Here is a 24,725-nt window from a genome sequence, read left to right on the forward strand (position 1 = left end):
ACTTATCAACATCATCATCACTTCTGTGGGAAGAAATGGTCTCTCCAGCTTTCACATCTGTCCGTCTCCGCAAACACACCACACATTTCTGGGCGTTCTGATGCATGGTAGCACCTTACTGAATGTTTGCTGGGAAGCTGTGAACACCAGTGAGAAAGACCCTCTCCCCTCCCCTTCTCCCCTCCCCTCCAAAACACTCAACAGGCCCTGTAGGCCGGGGTGGCTTTGTGGGTGACCGCGGGGGGACAGTATCCCAAGGCTTGGGCCAATATAAACAACTGTCAAACCAAATTCAGGGGAAAGTGAGTTCAGGAGTCTGATTTTACAAAAGGGAGGGACAGCTGATCCCCAAGTAGTGGGTTTAAAAAATTAATCTGGGTGTGAGGCGCACCAAGGAGGAAAGAAGAGGCAGAAAGCCTGTGAGAGGCAGGGAGGTGGGAGGGGAGGGGGACCAAGGTGACGTCAGCAGAGCAGCTTGTACAAGAGACCTCACTGGAGAGAAGTCATGGCCGAGTCAAATGTGGGAAGTGGCGGTGTGAGTGGGAAAACCGGGGGAGGGGACGTGGGGGCAGTTCTGGGCGGTGGGAGGTGGGGGGGCTCAGCACGCCCCTGAGGAAAAGGGAGAAGACTCTGCAGGAGGAGTGGGGGGTGCTCCCCAGTTTCACTGAGAAGGCAGGCAAGCGAGAAGGGCCCCGGGGTACGGCGGCCAGGACGGCTGCTGTGGGCCTGCAGACCAAGTGTGAGGATCCAAAAGGGGTGAGCAGAGAGAAGAGGGATCATTAGTATGGTCTACAAAATGATCTAAGAAGCTCAGCGGTTACCAGATGTGCAAGATCAGGGACCCTCAGGGATGTGAGGGCAGAGGAACAAGCAGAGAGGGAGGGCCACCCAGGAGGAAGTGATTCCTCTTCCTGTTCCCAAGAAAGGAGGGAGGATGGGCACCGGGAGGCTGTGCATCTCAGACCTCCGCCCTAACAACCCCGGGAGGAAGGCCGCCTGCTAACGGTCGGGGCTGGCAGAGAAGCAGGCCAGGGCCGGGTGGGGCGAGAAAGGAAGGAGCCGCCCCTCCCTGCTCCTCCTGCACAGAGCCATCTTTCCCTCATTCGCAGGATGCACCCTGCAAGCGGCCCGAGGTCCTCAAGTGCACAAAGCTGCCTCCCGCCAGTAGCCTCAGTTGCCACTCCTCTCTCAGCCTCATCAACACTAGTAATCCTTCCAACCTCAGGTTGGAATGCTTCCAACGTCCCTCACCACATCCAGCAAGGTCAAGTTCTACCACTCTTCTCCGTCATGGTGTCTTGGACTTGTTCTTCTGTGCTCACCACACTCCTAATCAGGTTCTGTGCTTCTTTACAGCTGCACCATGACTGTGCCCTCGCTCCAGACTGTAAGCTCCGTGAGGGCAGAGCCTCTTCTTAGTCACTGTCTACGCTGGCTGCTAGCCCAGGGGCTGGCCCCGAGTGGGCACCAGGATCCCTGTCAAATAAACAGCAGGCGAGTGAGCTGGAGTGTTCATGTGCAGGCTTTCCCCTGCGGTAGACTCCGTAAGGGGGTGTCTCAGACATCTGTGGAAGCTCGGGCCTGACACGTAGAGGCCCCCCCTTAAGTGCCGGCTTGCTGGCGGGCTGCCTGACTGGCTGGACAAAGGAGTAAACCCCACCGAGGGCCTCAGTTCCCTGTCTGGTGGCAGGACAGCTGGAGACCCTGCTGTCTAGACCCTGTGGCTACAAGGGGCCTGTGAGACCAGCATGCTGTGCAGGCTGAGGAGCCATGCCTGAAGGCCAGCCATGCCTGAGGGCCAGCCCCACAGGGAACCGGAGGGCTGAGAAAGGACCCAGCTCCTGCCTTCCGGAGAGCTCGGGCGGGAGGGCACATGCGGAAACAAGGTGTTCATGGCAGGGGAAGGGCCAACACTGAAGGGAGCCTCCCACATAGGGAGCGAGTCCTCGCTGGGTCCCCAAGGCCACATAAGCACCTCATGTAAGACCTGACCACATCTGAGGGAGCCCAGATGTGGAGGTCCCCACGGGGGACTCCCTGAGGGCTGCTGTCGAGGACAGCAGCTGCAGCAGGTGGCCCGACTGAGCAGGCACTCGGTTCCAGGCCCTACGTGACGTCCTTCACAGATGTCATCTCGGGGCTCTGTCACACTTCCAAGGGCTGAGTGTCATCATCATATCCGCTCCACAACTGGGAGACCGGCGGCTGGTTCAAAGACACAAAGCTCAGCTGTTACAGGATGAGGAATGAAACTCAGGTGCGTGGGGCTCCGGAGAGAACCATCATCTACAGCTAAAGAAGCACGCAGTTCCTAGGGAACCATGTGGAGAGAAAGGATGCTGCTGATCTGGCACCCACGGCAGGGCTGGCCAGCACCCTGCGCATGGCTGACGGGCAGCTGTCTGTCTTATCTGACAAAGCTGGAGAAAAATGAGCACAAAGTGGCATATGCAGGCGGTCCAGAGGGCGGCTGGCAGGGGTAGCAAAGGGCAGCTCCAGCAGCTGGGGCTTGACGCTGCCCGAGTCCTGCCAGAGCCGGGCCTCTGTCCACAGGTGAGGCCTCCAAGCAGCTGCTCAGGTCCGGGCCTGGCATGCACAGGACTGCACAGGACTGGGCAGGTTGAATCTGGGCAAACCAGTGCTGCTTCTGCAGATGCCTGTGCTGCAGCCTTTCTCTCCCGCTGCTGCAGGAGGAGGGGGAGGAAGTGAGCAGCCCAGCAGCAGCATGGCTGCATGGGACCAGACCTGCTGTAGGCACCCCCCGCCTCACCTCCTGCCCTGTCCATCTGAACCACGCAACCCTGCAACCCCGGGGGGGAAGACTTGGATCTTCGCACCCTGCAGAGAGCCATTTCTATGCAGAGAGAAGCCTGTTTCCAGGGCACCGTGGCAGACACCTCTTTGCAAGGTGGCAGCTTTTCCAAAAGGAATGGGCAGAGGGGGAGAAGGACAGCCAACCTGCAGCAGGTGAATATAGACAGGAGAGAAGGGTGGGGAGCCATGACCAGGGACGATGCCCACCTGGGGCCTCTGCTCTAGGCAGCCGCCTGCCACGGCCCTTCACCGCTGGCCTGTCCTGTTTACCCCACCCTTGGGATGAGTTTCTCAGCACCTTGACTTGATGGGAGCAAAGTAGGGTCCTGAGGTCACTGTGTGCCCACACCCTCCCTGTCACATGAATGAATCTTAACCGGGTCTTGCTGGGACCCTGCCTAGCACAAGCTGGGGCCCTGAGGGGGTGGGGCATGTGTCTGCTGTAGTGCCTCACCCACAGTGCCCAGGTAACCACCGGATGCACCTTGTCTCTTGGCTAAGCCGAACAGGGTGGTGAGGAACATTCGGAGAGGAAGGACAGGAGTGGGGCTGAGTTTCTGCTCAGATGCCCTGTGTGTGCCGGACTGATGCTCCGAGCTGGGGATTCACCAGACAGCAAGACAGATGCGGAGCTGCTCCCGTGGAGCTCAAGTAAGGATGAGAGCGCAGAGCCAGGCAGAGGGGGATGTGGTGCGGTGAGGCCCTTCCACCTCCAGGCTTTTCCTGCTCCAAGCAGTTCCTGATGCCCTGAGCAATGCCCCAGGCTAAGCCCCTAGGGAAACTGCTTCCGTAAACACTTACTTAGCAAGACATTTAGAAGTCTATTGATTTCCCTGCTCCAAAGGAGAGGTGAGACAGTGATAGACACAGTGAGCAGTTAGCAACAATGGGTCCCCTCCACCCGCAACCAGAAGTGATTTCCCTTTCAGATCACCAGCGGGCCAGCCCTGGGAGCGTGCGCAGCACACCCAGCACCCGTGGGGGCAGCCGCTGGAACCAGCAGGGGCTCTGGCTCCCATAGTGGCAATTAGAGGCTTCGGCTTCCTTTTCTGTTAGACCATGACAAAGGAAGTTGATTCCACAGTGTATGTGCTTGCAAGGCGTCCTTCTCCCCTATTTAGGAAGAAAGGCAGGAGGCCACAGGTCTGCAGGGGCCAGATCGGTGACCTCAGGTTTAACGTCCAGCAATCATGGATGATGCTTTTTCACTAGCTGCCGGATGTGGGAACACATGGGAATAGGCAGGAGGAACGTGAGGTGTTGGTGGTGAGAGTGTTGTTCTGTGCACCAAAAAGTTGTGGGTTTGACCCCCCATTAGGGCTCATACCTTGGGCTCAATCCCCAGTCAGGGCAAGTGTGAGAGGCAACTAACTGATGTTTCTCCTTTTAAAGTCAATGAGCATTTTCCTTGGGTTAGGGTTTAAAAACAACAGAGGCCTTATCCTCCGGCGGTCGCTGTGTGCACAGGTGGGGCACGCACAGGCCAACGGAGAGCCGCCCTGGAATGCCAGCTCCGTGGCACTGTGCCCTCCTCCCTCCTGTCTGCAGTCGAGCTGGTTAGGGACTGTGGGTGCAGGCCCCCTAGAACCCGTAGGTTGAAGCCCTAATGTGCAGCTTGATGGTGTCAGGCAGAGGGGCATGTGGGAGGCATTAAGTGTGGATGGCACCTGTGGGCACAACCCCCACAACGGGACCGGCTCCTCTGCGAGAAGGGGCTGCACCCAGTAGTCTCTCTACCATGATGTGCACGACAGCAGCCGAGGCAGAGTGTCCTCACCAAGAACAAAGTCTGTCTCAGCCCCTTGACCTTGGACTTCCCAGTCTCCACCCAGAACTGTGAGAAACGGACGTCGGTTGTTCAGACCACCTGGTCTGTGGCATTTTGTCATGGCAGCTGGAGCTAACTCAGGGGCCCAGCCCTTGGCATAACGCCCCTCTCACAGCAGGTGGATGCATTTCTGCATGAGCAAGGGTGATGGTGGCTACCCAATGTACGGATAACCCCTCCCACGTGTGGTTTACAATAAGAAGGCACATAACCATTCACCGTCCCCTCCAACTGAGCCCAGCGGGAGCAAGAGCATCGTGCATACACTCTCAGCCTCATTTGCAGAGTCCTCTGGGGTGGGCTTTGCCCACAGAAGTCCCAGCCTTAAAAAACAAAAAAGTGTCCTGATATATAAATATGCCCTGGAAACAATGAACATAGAAACTAAGTTTCAGAAATGCCAGGCACCTCTGCCTGAAGTTTGAGGGCCATGGAGCAGCTGGCTACTGATGCCCGCCAGGGGCGGGGCTGCGGTGGCTGCATTTACAGACTTTAGTGATCCCATGAAGGGGGTTTGAGGCAGGGGCCCCGTTAGGTTTTCAGGTTCACCCCAGAACAGGCCCTGCCCCAGAACAGGCCCTGCCTTGGGCGCAGCAGGCCTCTCCGCCTGCCAGCACGGCGGGGGCGGGGGGGCGGGTCAGGGGGGCGGGGGGCACTGCTTGGTGTGCCCTGCCCAGGGCACAGCCATCCCTCCTGCGGGTCTGCTGTTAAGGGGGTGGCAGGAATCCTCAGGAGTGGGTTGAAGAAAGGATGCCCTCTCTCTCCTCCCTCTGACTTGGGGAGGGTGAGAGAGTTGAAACCACCATTCCAGCCCCACTCTGTGGTCACCAGACTCTAGGACCGTGGAAGACGCTGCCAGATGCCACGTGCCTCCGAGGCCCCGCAGAATGTCCCCAGGTACCGGATGCCAGCATCTGGCAGGGAAGGGCCAGGTGAGGCCTCCCAGAGGCAGGCATCACCTGCGTGTGGTAGGAATGAAGAGGGCTTCCTGAGCATGAGTCAGTGCAAAGCGCTGGTGACAGAGGATGGAAAGGTTCAGCGGGCCCGCCCACGGCCCATGCTAACGTAGGTGATGATGGGAAGGAGAACAGTGGTGTCAGTGCGGTCACTTACTATGAGGTCATACTCGACGCCCTGTTCTAAGCGCTTTACTTTGATTATTCTTTGAAAACCTCACAATGACCCAACAAGGAGGCATTGCTGTTTCTGTCTCCATTCCTCCAGTGAAGACATGGACACAAACAGGTTGAAACACTGGCTAAAAGTGATCCAGCCAAGCAGGTTTCTGAACTGAACACAGGTCTGTCTGAGTCTGGACACGGGGCTTCTCTGCACTCTCCTCTTCCACCCGCCTCGCCTTTGGCTACAGGGCCACGCTGCTCATGTCGGGAGCCCTGGGAGAGGAGAGCTAAGCCCGAGGCACGTGCAGGAGAGTGAAATGATGGCCCGTGATCTTCAGGACCTCTGTGCCCATGCCCAGGCTGATGGCCTGGTGGGCGCCTGAATCTCAGTCTCTCCTGTTCCCCAGTGCCACTCCACCCCACGCACTGGCTCCGCGGAAGGCCGGTGTTAGAGGATGCAAACCCAGATCACAAACAGTCATCTGTCACCCTCTGACTCCCCCACAGACAGCATCCGGGTACCAGGCCCCCCGTACCCCACGGGCAGTGCCCACACCTTCAGGAGCTGGGCTTTGTTAACCGCAACCCGAGGGGGCGCAGTCCTGACACCGGCACCTGGAGTGGGATTCACCTGCACACCCCTGCTGCTGGCAGTCTGCAGGCACCCCCACGTGGCACTGACCCTGCAGGAGATCACAGGAAGCCCTGGCTGCCTCTTCCCAGGCGCCCTGGCGAGGCTCACCGGCGTTCAGGTGGCTGGCTCCCCCCGAGCAGCAGCTTCCCTCCCATGCTGGCCTTCCTCTGGTTAGGTGAGCGCCACATGCCCCCGCAGGTCACCCACGCGTTGCTCAGACGCTTTCAAGAGTGATTAAACCAACTGCTGGTTCGGGCCTGCCAAGGCCGCCTTCCAGGAGAGCTGCTCTGAAGGTTCACGGGGCGCTGTCCAGCGCGGCCAGACTCCCCCTCAGCCCTCCTACACTTGTCCCCTGCTGTGGCTGTGTCCAGCACTGCCCAGTGCCCACCGGGCAGTTGTGCCAGCAGAGACTGGGCGCTGAGCCAGGACCAAAAGGGCAGCCAGCACTGATCGGCTTCCAGCTAAAGTGGGCCTGCCCAGCGCTCCAAAGAGGCGGGAGGGACGCGTTAGCAGCAGGCTAGCACTTCACGCGGGCTTGGACAACTGTTCTGATGCATCCTGATGAGCTCCATCTGCTGCTAGTCCACACTGGGCATATGTCTCCTCGCCCCAGCACCTCATTTTGGCTGGAAAATTTATCAGAAAGCCTGTATATGCCTTGCAGAGAGGAGACAAATGCTGAAGATGGTCTCCAACCATATCTAGGAGCAAAGGAAGGCAGGTGGGGGAGAACATCCTGCAAACATAGACCCAGAAACCACGTAAGGGATGATATTTCCCGGAACACTCCCAGCTCCCAGGATGCCAGACCACACCCGCGCATCCTGACCCATGGCGGCTGCCACGCTGGCTGGACCCTGGCGGAAGGTGTTCCATACACTGCTTTTCTCTTCTCTCATGTCTGCTCGAGGTGCTCGGTGCTCTCATTCACTTCTGAGCTTCGGTTTATCACAAATCTCTATTTTTAGGTTAGGAGCCATCAATTCCACAAACCTCCTCACATATTTTCACGTTGGTAGTCTTCTCCAGGACTCAGTTTCCTTTTGGGAACCCTAGGTATTCGCCACCTTGTGAGCAACACTGAGACACACGAGCCCATGTAGACGGCCACACCACCAGCTGCACTCACCCGCTGGTGGGGGGAGGCGTCCCCACCTGCCCTCCCACACAGTCAGCAGTGACAAGCAAGGGCCTGCTATGTGCTCAGCCAGCACTGGCTTACCCAGACAAAGGAAGCGTCTGAGGCAAGAAGGCTGGGGACTGAACATATTTCCTTGACAAAGAGTTTTGCATGACAAATGTTGAAGAGTACATATTTTAATGCTGAAGAGGAAAACCAAAATAGCAGCACTCACTCCCAGGTCTTCAGACTCACTCTAAGGCTACAAGCACTAAGACGGTGTGGGAGCGGCAGAAAAAGAAACTAATAGATCAACAGGGCAGAACAAAGGGCTGAGGGGCGGACCCACACAGAGTCGATGGGTATTTTTAAGAGATTTCATTTATTTTTAGAGGGGGAGTGAGGGAGAAAGAAAGGGAGAGAAAATTGATGTGAGAAACATCAACTGGCTGCCTCTTGTAGGCACCCCAGACGGGACTAAACCCATGGCCCATGAATGTGCCCTGACCTGGGATCGAACCGGCAACCCTTCGCCTTGTGGGGACAATGCCCAACCAAATGAGCCTCACTGGTCAGGGCACAATGTCAACTGATTGTTGAAAAAGAGAAAAGGCAATGGATTCAATATATGGGAGGGAGTATAGTCTTTTCAATAAGTGATGCTGGAATAATTAGGTTCAAACACAAAAGAACGAACCTCAACAGAGACCTTACACCTTACACAGAAATTAACTCAAAATGGGTGATAAGCCTAAATGTATATCATAAAACCATAAAGCCTCCAGAAGAAAATAAGGATAAAATGATGTGACTTTGTGCTAAGTGGTAAGTCTTCAGATAAAACACCAAACACACAACCCATGAGAGAAAAACAGACACGCTGGGCACTGCTGTGAGAACCCAGGCAGAAGCCACCGCCTGGGGGCAGGATCTGCAAAACACACATCTGGCAGAGGACTCGTACCCAAGATTAACTGATTGACACTCAACAGCAGGAAAATAAGCAACTCGGTTTAAAAATTTACAAAGATCTGAATAGATACCTCAAAAATAAGATGGAAAATACCCATCTGAAGAAATTCTCAGCATCATCTGTCATCACAGAAATGCAAATTAAAACAGCAGTGACACACCCCTGTGTACCTATTAGAATGTCTAAAAACAACATGAAACACACCTGCCCTTGTTGATTGCTGCTATGGGTGCAAAGCCACAGAAACTCTTATTCCTGCCGGCGGGAACACGAAATGCGCAGCTGCTCCGGAAGGCAGCGCGACAACCTCTTACAGAGCTAAGAATCTCACCATAGTGCTGGCAGTAGCACTCTGCTGGTCTGAAAACTATGGCAACACAGACAGCTGCACCCAGATGTGCACGTCAGTGTTATTCATAAATGCCCAAACTGGGAGCCACCAAGATGTCCTTCAATAGGTGAATGGATGAGCAAATGGTGAAACAGCCGCACCACACAATACTATTCAGCAATAAAGAATAAAGTAGTATATCAAGCTACAAACAAGACAGGACAAATCTTAGATGAATATTGCTAAGAGAAAAAAGTCAGTATAAAAAGGCTATGTAATGTATGATTCCGATTACATGGCATTTGGAAAAGGCAAAACTACAGGAAGGAGACCAGTGTTCCCAGGGCTCTGGGGAGGAGAGGAGGGTGGATGGACGAGTGAAGCCCAGAGAACGTTTCTGAGTGGTGACACTGTTCTTTCCGGTACTGGAAGGGTATGTATACTTTATGGGGGATTTGTTAAGACCCATAAAACTTGACAGCACACACAGTGAACCTTAATGTATGTGAATTAAAAAGAAATCATTTACGACCTTGGGAGACCCTTGCGTGAAGTGCAGACGGTGACAGAACAGCTTTAGAAATGAGTACACACCATGTGACGAAAGGCACAAGGACCGCACACAAGCGCTGCACTGCAGGTGATAAGGTTTTGCGCGAGGAGGTGGCGGGTGGGGGCAGGCGATTTCCACATCCTGCACATGGGCACTGGAGCTGAAGAGGGATGGCAGGTGCCGGGCCGAGTGCCTCACTGTTGGACCGGGAGACTGCCGGGGTCCATGTGTGATGGACTGGGGTGGGAGGCACCCACACAGACTCACACCCAGCTGGTGCAAACACAGGTGGAAACGTGCAGGGTTTAGGTAGCCTGTCTAGCACTCAGGGGTGCAGCTAGGGCCCAGACCCCAATTTCTACCCTGTGCTTGGTGAAAAGGGACCGGCACTGTTGGGAGAAATGACCGGTCCTATGGCTGGGAGAAGGAACGTGCAAGACAAGCCTGGAGCATGTTAGAGTGCCAAAAAGCAAAGAAGCACTGAAAAATAAGTAGGTAAAATCAGCCACAGTGAAAGGCATCGGAGGGCACCGGAGCCAGTGGGAAGAGCGCCCAGTGTTCACAGCGGGAATGGGGTGAGCCCGGCGACAGGGTCGGCATCAGCAGTGCTGACAGGGGGGGCCCTGCGGTGATGTTGCTAACATGCGCTTCACCTCTGCGGTCTTCCTCCTAAAACCCACAACCCTGTTCTCATCGGGAGGAAAACATCCGGCAACTCACAACTGAGGGCCTTTCTACAATTTAACTGACCAGGACACCTCAAAACCATCCAAGTCATCAATAACAAGGAAAATCTGAGAAACCGCCACAACCAATTGTCACAAGCAGAGGGGCCTAAGGAGATACAACAACTAAATGTAATGTGGTGTTTCGAGGTGCCTTTCTGAAACAGAAAAAAATTAAATAAGAACTTAGGAAATCTGAATAAAATACGGACTTCAAATGCCTGTGACGTGTCCGTATTGCTTCACCGGTTGTGACAAATGGCATACCAGTGTAAGATGTTAGGAAGAGGGGAAGGGGGTGCAGGACACGTGGGAACTCTGGACACTGCCTTTGAATATTTCTGTAGACCTGAAACTTTTCTTTAATAAAAAAAGTTTGAGTAAAAAATGGACACTGAAGTAATAACTTTGGGAAATAGAATTTGGCTGGAGACGGGCTGAACAACAGAGAGGCACTGAGCTCTCATCATAAAGAATGGCCGAGACCGATGCGGTAGAGCGAGGGGGCGCCAGGCCTCCCCACGCACTGGCTGTGCTCAGGCCTCCTCGAGCCCCGGTGCGCATGCGTGCCCAGTGCACTCTAACATGACCCTAACGTGGGCTCCTCAGGAAAGCAACGCTATCATTTACTCCATTGGGTCACAAAAAAAGAAAGGTAACATACATGTATGCAGTACTTTTGAAAACAGGAGTCTGGGTTCAGACCATAGCCATTTGTCAGATGCGTGACCTTGGGCAACCGAAATGCACAGAGGCCCTTTTTCTCATTTTAAAAATAAAGATAGCAGTACCTCCCATCACTGGGCTTTCAAGATTAAGTGGAAACACATGTGCTTTGCACAGTGTCTAGCACTGTGGCAGCTATTTCTTAAAATTTACATCGGAAAGAAGAAGATAAAATGCCCACTATCTCCAGGTGAGACTGAAGATCCAAAACGATAAATTGAAATAACTCCGAATGATTTCCGACTTGAAAGAAATAATCATTCTAACAAAGACGGAAAACAGATTTCATTCATCGAAAGCACTCCCAAACATCAGCTCCCGAGTCAGAGGCGAGGCACTGCGGGAGAGACAGGAGCCAACGCCAGGCGTTTCCTGGGAGACGCGCGGGGAGGGCGGGGCCTCGCTTCAAGCAGGGCAACTTCACCGCCTCATTCTCAATACTTCGCAAATTACTTTGTAAAGCCAATCTAAATCCCATTTTCTGAAAGTTTTTGAAAGTGATTTTAAATATCATCTTGGAGAACAGGTAAGAAGAGCCGTGAAAAATTTGAAAAAGAGGATAACGATGTCAGATGAAAAGATGGATGATGACAGAGCAGAAATGATTAAGAAAGCAGGCCATTAAAACCCCCTCCAGTCCCAGGTCTCTTTGAGTACTGTAGAAGAATTACTAGATTGACTAAAACAGTATTTTTCAGCCCAGGGTCACAAACCACGAGTGCGGCATGAACAGAACTTCCTCAACTGTGAAGGGCAGTGGCGCGGAAGGGAAAACCCACCCACCACTGTTGGGAGAGAGAAAGCCACCCTCCCGGCTGTCAGACTGGCTTGCGGTGTAAGCTGCTCCTTCCATTCAAATGCCACTGGCCTAATGTACCCAACATGAAAAAGTCGATCCACAAAAGAATAAAATGAAAACAGGTGAACTTTTTACCTGGCCTCGGGGTGGGTAAGAGATTTCTAAACATATGTCAAAGCCAGACACTGCAGAAGAATGAATAATCCTGAGTGGACAAAACACCAAAACCTCAGTCTATCAGAAAACACCATTAAAGGCAACAAATTAAGGGGGGAAATGTGAAATACGTATGATGGATTCATTCCTTTAATATGGAAAACAATCACTTGTGAATTACTGAGAAAAAGACCAACACCCTAAAAGGAAAAGCATATGAAGCAATTCAGAAAGAATTATAAATAGCCAATGTACATGAAAAATAAAGAAGTTAAACCTCTGGTGTAATCAAAGAAATAAAAAATCAAACTGTGACAGAGGCAGGCAGTTCCTCCCAAGATCCATTTTTCCACTTTTCTTTAGCAATAAGAACCATAATTTTTAGCTGGCTCATTGCTTTTTAGCTTAAAAGTTTACGTTCCCCAGCATGCAGGCAGGACTGTACTGGACTCACACCGAATTCAGACTGAGTTGGCCATTGAGAAGTGAGCAGAATTGTATACAAACTCACCTCCCCCTTCCCTGCTGTCTGGCCTACAGAGGGACTGGCTGGAGCTCTGGCCCACGTGCTGGCCCACGAGGCTGTACGCTAAGTTCTCAGAGCAGCTGGGTGGAGAGATCTGGAGAACTGAGAGGCCGCATTCCAGCCCGGGACTTCCTACCACTTGCCTCATTTTGTATTAAAATAATGTAAACCCTCTTTTGCTTACTCTACTGTTATTTGAGCACTAGAGTTTTGATTATGTACCACTGAGCCAAAACCCAGCTAATAAAAGGACCTTTTTTCCTAACCCATGCAGTAGAAAATTCTTTTAAAAATTATAGTATATTCAGCCCTGTCCAGATGGCTCAGTTGGTTGGAGTATCATCCCATACATCAAAAGGCTGCGAGTTCAATCCCCAGTTGGGACATATACAGGAGGTAACCGATCAATGTCTCTCTCTCTCTCTCTCCCTCTCTCAAATCAATAAACATATTTTCTGGTGAGGATTTAAAAAATTACTGGGTCCAAAGATGGTAAGTATCTCATAATATTGCTTATGGTACATATTTTCTGGAAGAAATGCTGCCAGTAAGCAACAAAAGAGTTACAATATGCATATCCTTTCACTCAGAAGTTGTACTGTTAGTAACATATCCTATGAAAATAATTAGACACGTGTAAAATTAATACACAGTGATGTTCCTGAAAGCAGTGTTTGCAATAATGAAAAATCAGGGAGAACCTAACTGCTCACTGGAGGACCAGGTATAGAAATTATAGAACATTTGTAGAATCAGACAGCATGCAGCCTTTAAAACTCAAGTTTTAAAAGAATAATTGATGGTATGGGAATAGAATATTTTAAGTACTATTAAGGTAAAATAATAAAGATTTTAAAGAAGTATATAATTAGCCCTGGCTGGCGTAGCTCAGTGGATTGAGCGCGGGCTGGGAACTAAAGTGTCCCAGGTTCGATTCCCAGCCAGGCTACATTCCTGGGTTGCAGGCCATAACCCCCAACAACCGCACATTGATGTTTCTCTCTCTCTCTCTCCCTCTCTCCCTCTCTCTCTCTCTCTCTCTCTCTCTCCCCCTTCCCTCTCTAAAAATAAATAAAATCTTTAAAAAATATATTAAAAAAAAAAGAAGTATATAATTATACTCAGTCTGCAAGAGACTGGGTACTTTTAAATGTTCTGCAACAAACATGTATAATTCCTACAGGTTTTTTAAATTTTTGAGTTAAAAATTTGTATGTATCTCCTGTCACTCACCATGTACCTTATCTCCTCCAGCTGGGTGGCTCCTTCTGCTGAAGTCCATGCACAGCACGTCCCAGTCCTGCATGCCCAGCTGGTCTGCACCATGGAACAGCCCTCTGCTCCCTGACCAGTGGTCTTTGCAAGGGGGTTGATCCCTGACACACAGCCGTACTTTGCTGTGGGCCAGAGGTTCCCACTCTGGGCCAATCCAGGCCCCTGAGCCTGATCCTGGGAACCACAGCTCCTGAGATACTCAGCCTGTCTAGTGCCACTCTGGGTGATGCTCTGGATGCTCTGGAGGCCATCGCGGGTCTCCCTCCCCTAGACACCAAGGTGCCACTGTTCCTGACTTCACAGGAGCTCCTGGCCTCACACCAATGCCACCTGTCTCTAAGTCAACGCTCTTTAAAAGGGTATGCTCCGTGTCCATTAGAAAATGTGTTCAGCTGTGAATAACAGAAACCTGTCTGGTGGCTTCTCCAAATGCCAGTTTATCAAAGGATCCAAAATGTACTACTGTGTCCACATTTTAAGTGAGTTGCCTTGTCCCAACCACATGAAATGCAGCCCAGCTCTTCCGACCGTGCAACTAAAGCATCGGGTTGAAACGGCCACAGAGCACTCAGGAAGCGGTAAAATGCCCTTAGGGCCCTAGACTGGTAAACCCAACACCAAAAAGGAGGGCGAACAGCCCAACTCTAGACAATCATCCCCTTGGGACATCAGTGAGCCCCACAGGCAGACAGGTGAACAACATATTATTGATGGATTTAGTGTTCAGAGTACTTGCTATCCTCCTTAGGGGAGAGAGAGCACAGGACCTGGGCATAGAATAGGAATTTTAAAAATGCTGGGCTGATAGGTGGATGGGTGGATGGGTGGATGCATGGATGGATGGATAGACGGACAGATGGATGATAAGTAGATGGAGGCATATTACTCACTACCTCCAGTCTCAATCACTGCCCTCAGTTTTAGAAAACAAAACAAAACAGCTGTCAGAGTGCTGCCTTGTGCCTTAGGTTTCAACTTTAAACAGGGTGTAGCAACCTTCAGCAGCAAGGTACGTGAAGTCACAGGTCGGTTTTACTTTCATTCACTCTACTTTTCCTGAACAGGCGAGTGCCCCATTGGGCACAGATGCAAACAGTATTTAATACTGCTCCTCAACACACAACTGTACCATTCTCGTACCAGAAGCTCCCAACCCAAAAGAGAGCACACTCTCGCTGGTTCCAGGTACTCCCTCCTCCACCTAGACATGTTCTCTGTATTCTCCTGAGAGCCTGAGGAAACACAAACAGAGTGTTCCATCCCAAAGGATACTCCTCCTCTGTCATCAAGGCAGAAACACTCATTTCCTGAGATACCATGAGCCTTCTTCCTAAGTCAGGGAGGAAGGATACAGAGAGAGAGACCTGCCTGCACCCAGTTTGGGGGTGCCAACTGCTCCCAATCCAAAGGAGCCAGAAACACAGATGGCAACACTTATGTCCCAGCCTGAGGTCAAACCCCAGAATGACTGATGACAGGAAGGCCAGAGATGGCATCTTTGAACCACCGAACCTGCCTCTTCACCTAGAGATCTGGTCCACCTTCAACACCCGACCTTTTCAAGGGCTCTGACTGCCACCAGCTCAGGTACATGCAACAGCATTGAAAACGGGAAGAGCCTCTACATTCCATCAGTTCATTCATTCCACAAATGACCAAAGACAGCCTGAGCTGTGCCACGCACTGGTCCATACATACACTGGGCACGGGGCAGCAGCCAGCAGTCTGTGGGGAAAGCTGCGGCAGAAGACCAGGTGGAGAGGGCAGGTTGGCAGGTGCACAATCCCAGACAGGAGCCTGGCAGGTGCAGCCACCCTTCAATACCTGAGGAGGCAAGTGGGGAGGGAGCTCTGGGGCAAGTGCAGGTGCCAGGTCCTGAGACCCGGGGAGAGCCAGCAGTAACCCCAACCCTGAAGGAACTGAGCCACAGGCTGGAATCCAGACAGATCAGGCCAAGAGAGAGGAAGGGGGCACAGCGTGAGCCCCTGTGGGCCCGAAGCCTCTCTGGGGAGTAGCCTGGCTTAGGACAGAGTCTCCGAAACTCGAACACTGGAGAGATGTGGGGATGCGGATCTGTACCTCTTCAGCCTCAGTGCCAGTCAGGGTAGATATTTCATAGCAGTAGTAGCTCCCATTTTTCAAAAAGGCTTAAAAAATACAGAAACTTAGCTTAAAGCCATTTTTTGAAAGTCACATTTTAAAAGTATCGCTTGGTCCTGTGCCTTGGTACATAATCGGAATTCTGATCAAACCCCCTGTCAGCACTAATTTTCTGGTCTTTGCCATTCAACTTCTGGGTCTGCTTTCACAGCATCTGCACCCCTGCCTAGGTGCTTTCCAAAGCTGGGGCTCCACCACACCCTGTGCCCTGCCCCCACAAGTGATGTGCTGGAAAGGCACCCATTTAGGAGACTCTCGCCCGGACAAAGCATAGCCAAGCCGAGGAGACCAAGACGAATGGGTACTGTGGAGTGGGGTGAGGAGAGAGGCCCCAGTAACTGCTTTCTGGGGGTGCCCAGGCTGGGGTTGGATGGGGCTGGTTCTTACACAGAGCCTTGCGCACGGTGAACGGTGAACATGGTCAAGGAGGAAGGGCCTTCCCCACCGCCACCGGCCACTGAAAGCTGGGGTTCTCCCACTCTGCAGACCCCAGGTCTCCTCCGCCCCATCACCACGCCTCGCCTCCCAGCCCTTCCCCTGAATGGTTCCGACGCTGCTGCTCCTCCTGCTGTGTAAGCAGGTCTGCCTTCTCTTGCCACAGAGCAGGAGGGGCCCCAGACACCCTTCTCCTGGGATCAGGCCAGAAACGCAAGGCTTCGCCCTTGTGACACCAGAGTGAGTTGGAAACGTCTCAGGTCCCTCAGACTTGAAGAGATCTGGCTCATTGTCTTGTTCTGGTTTGGGCTGCACTCCCCCCAACCCCCAGCTGGGCATCTATTACCACCTCCGTTGTTGTTCTATATTCTTCACGTTAAAGAATCAAAGTGACATTCCTGCCTCCTTCATGCCTAATCATCACAACCATCATTATCGCCAAGATCACACAGCTGTGTTTTTTGAACTCCACCTTTGTTTCTACAGTTACATTTGAGCTGACTTCATGATGACACTTTGTCCCTGCCCCTCCCCCTTCCCCCACCCTCCCCACGGGCCCAGGCCCACACTGCAACCCCTGGATCTAGGGAAAGGACTCTGGTATTTCACAGAGCAGCTGGCTTTGTGCGATGGCAGTCATTTGTTTTCTTTCAATTATAATTTCAATTTATTTTTTATTGTAATGCTGTCTTTTCACAGCAATAGATAGCAGGGCAGTGGAAGAACAGTCAACTTCAGGACAGATTACAAATGAACTTTTATCTTTGAGGAGCTAAGTCGGAAACTGGCGGCTATCAGAAGAGCATCCTGTGGTCGTGAGCGATGAGCCCACGTCGGCGTCCTGATAAACTTCCGACAGCTGAGTGTGCTCACAGAAAGAAAGGAGAACATTCCGAGGGCGTTCTCTCCCCTCAGAGAAACTCCATCAGGGAGGGCTGTGTTATCAGGGAAGGCACGTGTTCCGTGAGGGCTGAATGAATGCTGGGAATTAGTTTAAAGTGTGTGAGTGAGTGTGTGTGTGTCTGTTTCCAGAGGAAGACCTCGGAGAAGGAGACAAAAGGATGTGAGGGTAACAGCACGGGCTCCGGGAGAGGCCCCGAACTCCTGCTCTCTCATGTACAGCTGGGTGGCCTCGGGCACTGACACGCTACATAAGACCACACGTCTTCTCGTCAGCAGTGGAAGCGAAGTTACGTGGTTGCCAGAAGAATCAAACATACAATGAAGTGCACGGCGCAGTTCACACACTAAGAATCTTATACAGATTACCTCCTGTCACAATAAATCTTTTCTTTGGGGGGGGGCATTTTCAATGTTGTAAACCCTGGTACATCCATATAATAGACAACCCTTTAAAAAGAATGAGGTAGACTCACTCGACTTTTGACAATTACTCAGAATCCACACAAAAAGCCCTCATTAACTTCCATTCTAGTTGGGTGAGACAGACAATAAACAAACAGGTAAACAAGTTGTCTAATGGATTAGAAGGTGAGAAAGAGTGAGGAGAAAGGTCAAGGTGGAAAGGGGGACAGAAGTGCTGAGGGGGGTCAGGGAGGCCCCCATTGTGCAGAGATTTCAAGGTGGGGCAAGCTGGGCAGATGTCTGGGAAGACTGCCCGGTGGGGGCGGGGGTGTGGGCACAGAGCCCAGTGGTGGGGGCGGGACTGACGGCACTGACAGACCCCCCCAGGAGCCGTGTGCCTGGAGCTGGGCAGGCAAGCGGTGTCCCAACAAACGGGGGACAGAGACAGAACAGGGGACCCGATCACGCTGAGCCTTGATCACAGTCTACAGAATTACTGTGTTCAAGAGAGAAAGAAGGGGCCAGGAGATCAATTAGGAAGCCATTCACATAAAAGATGAGGATGTCTTGGACCACAAGGGAGGCAGAGGTGGTGAGAAGAGAAAATATTTGAGAATCAATTTGAAAGCTGAGGCAACAGGATTATACGTGGCATCTGACAAAAAGAGGGTTTTGTTTGTGGTTGCCTTACTCCAGGAAATCGAAGTAAGGAGCTGCCATTAATGAAGAAGGTGAATGCTGCAGGAGGGAGACGCAGATTTGGGGGAAGACCAGGAGCTTCATTTTGGACATGTTAAGCCTGATCTGCCTGTGGGCATCCAAACAGAAACACGGAGTAGTCACTTCACATTTAAGTGCAGGGTTCAAGGGAGCGGCGTGATAGGGCTGGCGAGAAGGAGGGGACAGACAGACAGACGGACACAGATCCGCGTGTGCGCACATGAAAACACATCTACGGCATACGAAAGAGGCAGGGCACAGAACAGTACAAGATGAGTCTGGTTTTGGATGAGTAAAGTTTAAAAAGTACGTTTTTAGGATATGTGTGTCAAAAGCTTATTGGAAGTATATTTAACAAAAAGCTAATGGAACTGGGAGTATGAGACACTTTGCCACAACATCTGGATGTTATACAAGAATGTACTAATTTATTAATTAAAAATGATAGCAGGAGCAGAGGACTGTTTGGGAAAACCGTTAAAGCCATTAGTTTCTGGCACAAAACTCTCTCCCCGCTCTAGACCCCAGTTATGACCATGGCCACCCTGCCTCAGTTTACCGTTCTCTTTCTTTGCACCTTTAGCTTTTCCCAATCAGCGGGCATCAAGCAGGCTTCGGGTGACCAGGAGAACCTGTGTCTGCTTTGCAGAGCTGAATTCACAGACACGGAAGAACCTGAGTTCAAAGCCAAAGGCAAACGCCCTGACGAGTAAGGTTTTCTTCCTCCAGCAGTTGCCAATTCAATTATGAAGCTTTTTTTCTCTTTATGTAATGACATTTGAAATAACAAAGCTCTAAAAATTAAATGTTCCTTTACATGTTTAATTTCTGACCATAATGTCATACTGAATAATCAGTGAATGCAGCTGAATGGGCATGGAAAGATTAACATAAACTGCTTTTAAATTGCAAGTTTGCCAGCCTGGAGGCTAAAGCCTGCTCCACAACAGGCCTTAGAGAAACACTGTTCTCCCCTGGATGCAAAGATAAATCTCCATTTTGCCGGGAGCCTCTGCAGCAGGATTCTTTTAGGATTTTTCCATTGAGACGTTATAGCCAGGAAGAACTCTTCATCCTGTCTCTCTGGCACCACCTCCTGTTCCCATTTAAGCACATTTCCCCCGTTCCGCTTGTGATAACTAATGGAATTAGGCAACCGGCTGTCAACCCAGGACACCGTTCCCCAGGATCTAGCCCTCGGGTTGAAATCACCATTTGAGAAAAGAAAGCCAGTGTAGGCTATTTTCCTACTGTTCCACTTACGCGGCTGGAGGGAAGCTGTCACTCCCTGTTCAGCTGGCCCGGCTGGACAGGTAGGGGACTCCCTCCTCCCCTGCCCAGCCTGGCAGGGCCCCGCCCAGCTCCACCTCCGGGCCCAGGCCCGGTGGGGAGGGCCTACCACTCCACAGCCTTCTCCAGAATCTGAGGTTGACTGGCTGGGCCCACGTCCTTTCTCCAAACGCTAATCTTTCAGGGAAAGAAGCAACAGAAGCAGAGGAGGAGCTTCTGCCATCCACCATGCTATCCTCTCTACTTCCTCCTTGAACATCATTCAGATTGTTGCCAGTGTGGGGAGCACAGTGACATTCTCTACGTCAAGATCCAGGCCAGTGACATCAAGCCCTGGAGAAATGGAATCTAACTCCCACCTCACTCAGCGGCAGACCCTCTACCATCTCCAGGCCGAAGGCGGCGCCCCTGACCCCAGGTGTGCGTGGCGGCAACAGAGGCACCAGGCTGGGAGGGCAGAAGCCCAGGTTCCACGCCAGCTCTGCCATGGGCAAGACTCCTGCTCCCAGGGGGTCTCCAGTTTCCTGTTGTGGAATTTGGGGGCTGAGCAAGGATCACCAGTGGTCCAGCTCTTTCCTGCAGATGCACTTGAACATGGCAAAGCATGAACATGCAGTCACTGTATGGGAGGTGGGCGGCCTCACCCACCTGGCCTTCCCTGGTCCTCACGGGGAGCCTGAGGCCCCTCAGGGGACACAGTGGGCCCTGCAACATAGTGTGGATGAAGACCAGTGAGATCTTCCTTCGTCGGCCATCCTACAACCACAAAGTCTCACCTCAGTGGTTGTGGAGCGAGGCCAGCGCAAGTGGTCAGTCTGTCTCTGAAGGGGGAGGGAGGCCGGGCCGCGACAGGCTCTGGTCTGGGCGGGCAGAGGTGCTGGCTAGTTTAAAAATGTATCTTAGAGACGCTAATTGTGAGAGTCCTCGGTTTTCCCCTTAGGTTTCCAACCACTGTGAAGAAATCAGGGAAAAGTGCCTCAGACATGCTTCACACTCCTCAGTGGGCGGGAGGGAAGGCAGCAGCACTGCCGGAGCGGAGAGTTAACGTCAGATAAGAGAAGTGACTGCACCGGGCTGCCTGCCGGGTGCTGGGAACACCGTGAGGAAGTGGGGGCTCCTTCTGGGGAGACTGTTAGAGCAGAGACCTGGGCTTAGCACGAGAGTTCAACTTCTCTCCCTCCTTCTAATATGTTTTTGACAATTATTACTCTTTATTCTTGAGGCTGGATTGGTATCACAGAGATAAGAGAGATAAAGCAAGTAAATAACTTGCCCAAGGTCTCAAGGTAATTGAGAGGCGTGAGAGGAAATCTCCAGTCCTATTAAAAGATGCCCACATCTCCAGGGGCCGCATCGAAGGAGAGGTGCCAAAAAGAACAAAGGGATGAAAAAACTCAACCGCTTTGTTTTCTTAAAGCTGGGACCAGAGACTTCTGATTGGTGAGAGCTGGGTTTGCTGTAATTCAAAAGGCCAAAGGCTGAAAGAGGCAGGCCCCGCCCTCTCACGCCCTGCACACTCCCGTGCACCACCTATCAAAGCTGGGGCTCCCAGAAGTGACATTTTGGGAAGGAGAGGATCGGGCAGGGGCAGGTGAGCCGCTAGGAAAGGTTCTGTTCACCACTGTTCTCCCCGTTTGCACCCCAACTCTAGGTCCTGGGCAGGGAGGAGGCACGAGTGAAGCCCCAGAGAGGACAAGGGCCCCCGCAGACCCCTGAAGTCCAACCCGGCAAACCCCGTCCCACTCTCCTCTGCACAGACCAGGAACAGCGGCCCGGCAGCTCCAAGGAGAAAGGGCCTGGGATGGCAGCCTCTCCAGGGTCCGTCTGCGCTCACTGAAGAGCATCCTCAGGTTTCCCGTGGCCTTGAAGGGGTCAGGGAGTGGCCGTGGGAAGACTAGCGCCCCAGGGAGAGCAGGACACGGAAGAAAGAGGCTCAGCATGACCTCACAGCCACGGCGGCAAGCAGATGGCACAGGCGGGGGCGGGCTCTGGGGGCAGCTAACTGGGGAGGGCCACAACTCCAGGGTGAGCCAGACAGCGCCAGGGGCCGGCCGCTTCCTGCTGTAGCCCAGCTCCCAGGCGCCCGCCCACACCCTGCTTTCTAGAATTTTGATACAATCCTGATTTGACGGAACTGACCAGGAAGTGACTATGTTAATACCTTCATTACCAGGTGGAGACAAATGAAATATCATAACAATTAACAACGCCACATGTTGACACACCGGCACCCGTGAGACTATGAAACGCCATTCCTGCACGAGGCACAGAGACAAGACTGCTCCTGACACCGCCCAGAGCCCCGCGTGTCTGGCCCGGGTGGAGCCTGCCCACCGCTGCCTGCAGCCCTGGGGGACAGCTGGCAGGGCAGGGGGTGGGCTGCACGGTCCCTCCCCCTCCTCCCTCCATTCCCACAGCTAAGTGGCCAAGAGGAAGCTACCTTCCATTTCACCGCTGGCCTGCCCTCGCACCCTTTCTGTGGTCCTCTCCCTCCCAGGTGCTTCAGCCCCAGCTCCGTGCACCCTGCCTGTCACAGACCCCGTGAGAGCTGTATGGAAAGAAGGGTCGAATCGAAGGGAAAGGTCCGCCTTCCCTTGATTGATTTCATCCAGGCCAAATGCTGTTAATTTAATCATTTCCATAATGACCCCAGGGACTCATCAATGGCCGCTCTGCCCATGACATGTCCCTACCCTCCCAGGGAAACTCCGATCAAATCCATATGAAAAAGCTAAGCAGTATACCCTGGTAGGGGATTATACTCTCCTGTATCACGTACGATACTGTTGGATGTGTAATGAATTAACTGCAGCCATTCAGTCTCGTCCACAGGCAGCTTCTGCTCCCCTTCATGCTTACAGAAAACCTTGGCTGTCTGTGACTGCCCGGAAGTGGAGTCTTTAAGCCAGAAGGGCAGCCTCGGAGCCTCATGGAGAGAACCGCACCAAGTTCCATCGGTGCATCATGCTAGTGGGCTCGTTGTCACGGGCTTCTCGGGGGTGTTTCCCAGACACCTGCCGGAGGGCACTGGAGACCGAGTGTGGAGCTCCAGGGCTCTGCCAGAGGCGGGTGCCGTCCGGAAGGCAAGCTGGTGCCCCGGGAGCCAGCAGAACGAGAAATCACCGTACACTGAAGGACTGACGAGGGGATACAGCGTGGGTTACTTGGTCTGGAGCGGTGTTGTTACCATTTTTGTCGTTCTCATTCCTGACAGGTGCACGGTGATGTCCTTTCTCTTTCTTCCTGATCCAGCTCTAGCAACAAACATTCTGAAGTGAACACCTTCCATCGGGGCTCCTGGGCCACCCTGAGCTCTCAGAACACAGGGGCTGCAGCTGGCTGAGTCTCCACTTCTAATGGCAATGTGGTCACTCACACCAGCTCAGTAAAAATTTGTTCCAATGTTTGCCACACTGAACGAATAGTCGGGCAGTCAAGGACGTGCCTGGAGTGTCACATTTGAGAGTGACTCTCACTCAGGTAGGACAAGGCCACCATTAAGAAGCAAGGGCTGTGCTGCCTTCGAAGAACCACAATGCCCTCCCAGAAAACTGGTCTGTTCCCTCGTCACGATGAGTCCGGCAACCTTAGCGGAGCCGGCACCCTTGAGGGGCGATGCACGCACCCCACTGACAGGTGCCACGGGCAGGGTGGCAGGGTGGGTTCCTTGGTATGGTGTCCGTACCTCAGAATACAAGAGTAGATACAAGCAGCAAACAATACACCTGGAATAACAGAGGCCGTTGAATCTTCCTAAGAAGATCCTCAACAGTTCTCCAGGTGGAAGGTGATTGTCCAAACCTGCATTTGCTTACCCCACAGGGCTTTCTGTCCATGCTCCAGTGAGGGTCGTGTGTATTAATCAGCACTCCTTACTGCAGTTACATGAATGAATCAGCCCACCGCGCAATGAGATAAGCTTTATGGCAATCAAGAGTGAGCGCTCTATGGGGATTACTTGTGACCACGGCGCCTTGTGGTTTACAGTGTCCCTCCACATCCTGAGTTAAAGCTCCCAAAGAGCCCTTCACAGTCCCCGCCAGGAGCAGATGTGGATTTGAACATCACCTACACGCCCTGGAGAGGATGATGTGACAATATGACTGAACAAGAGGTGAATGGATTACACTCACATCCTGTTCATCCTCCTCCACTACAAACAGGAGACACTTTAGGAGACGAGTGTATGTGTGTGCACAAGCACACAGAGGCGTGTAACATTTTCCGTGGACTAGCCAGCTACCACTGAGAAAGCCCAGGCCCACAGAGGGCAACTTCTATCTTGGCTCTCATTAAGGAAGCCTCAAGAAGGAGCAGAGACCAGTAGGATGACACCACTCTCTGCCCACCACAGTGACACCCGAAGAAGCCCAATCTCCCCGCCCCGCCCGGCCGGGGAGAGGAGCCGCCACCGCCCCCCGGGAGGGTGCCCTCCTTTCACATGTCCCCTGGCCCTGGGCCGCCTTCCAAGTGGAATACATTAACACAGAAACACTCTGGGAGGGGGGGAATACTCCGCACCTTCATGACATCTCTGCAGTCCCTGTTCTGAAGTTCGGCCTTGAGAAGTTCAAAGGACTTAGATACCAGAGCTCAAGGAAGACCAGGACGTACCCCAGGGCAGGCCCTAGTCTCAGATGCTGAAAAGCCTGCCCTTCCTACACTGCAGCCAGTTTAACCTCGCAGAGAACCGAGTGCTTAGTGCTTGAACTTATCTTGGACTAACAGAATTAATTGCAAAGATTCTCCGCTTTTCTTATCAACGGAAGCTGCAGGCAGTTCAGCTGAAGGGTCCCTAAACGAGCCCTCCTGGGTGATGACGACTCTGACCGATGCCACGTTGCTGGCATCCGGGCAGAGCCCGGCCAGCCAGGCCCTCCCTGACCGCCCGGCCCTGCTTCAGGGGTTCCCCTGCAATGCCCACTCACCGTTCTTCTCAGCCTTGTGTTTTGGTGGCTCGGGCTCCGGGAGACACGGGCAGGGCCCATCGCAGAGGGTGGTGAGGCTCTTGCCAGTAGAACAGGCGTGGAACTCCATCTTGCACTGCAAAGGAGAGACAGGACAGGCCTGAGGGATGCCGCTGAGCAGACCCCCGCCAGGCTCCCCGAAAGGACAGCCCGCACCTCTCTGACCACAGATGGGTGCGCGGGGCACAGCAGCCACAATGGAGAACAGAGGAGTCTGTCTCAGTTACAGACCTGAATGACGGCCCCTGAATGAAAAGATGCACAGTG

The 24,725-nt window shown here is 52.7% G+C and overlaps 1 protein-coding gene across 3 annotated transcripts in view; it reads right to left on the minus strand.

Moving 5' to 3' along the window:
* SPOCK1 (SPARC (osteonectin), cwcv and kazal like domains proteoglycan 1) overlaps positions 1-24,725 on the minus strand; it is a 459,872-nt gene that overhangs the window by 52,119 nt on the left and 383,028 nt on the right. For all 3 annotated transcript variants that reach the window (XM_028528572.2, XM_028528573.2, XM_028528570.2), the window contains one exon: positions 24,420-24,534. In XM_028528572.2, the coding sequence (XP_028384373.1) occupies positions 24,420-24,534 (115 nt within the window). The remainder of the gene's footprint in view (positions 1-24,419; positions 24,535-24,725) is intronic.

Source organism: Phyllostomus discolor, chromosome 13 (genome assembly GCF_004126475.2).
Source record: "Phyllostomus discolor isolate MPI-MPIP mPhyDis1 chromosome 13, mPhyDis1.pri.v3, whole genome shotgun sequence".
NCBI lineage: Eukaryota > Metazoa > Chordata > Mammalia > Chiroptera > Phyllostomidae > Phyllostomus > Phyllostomus discolor.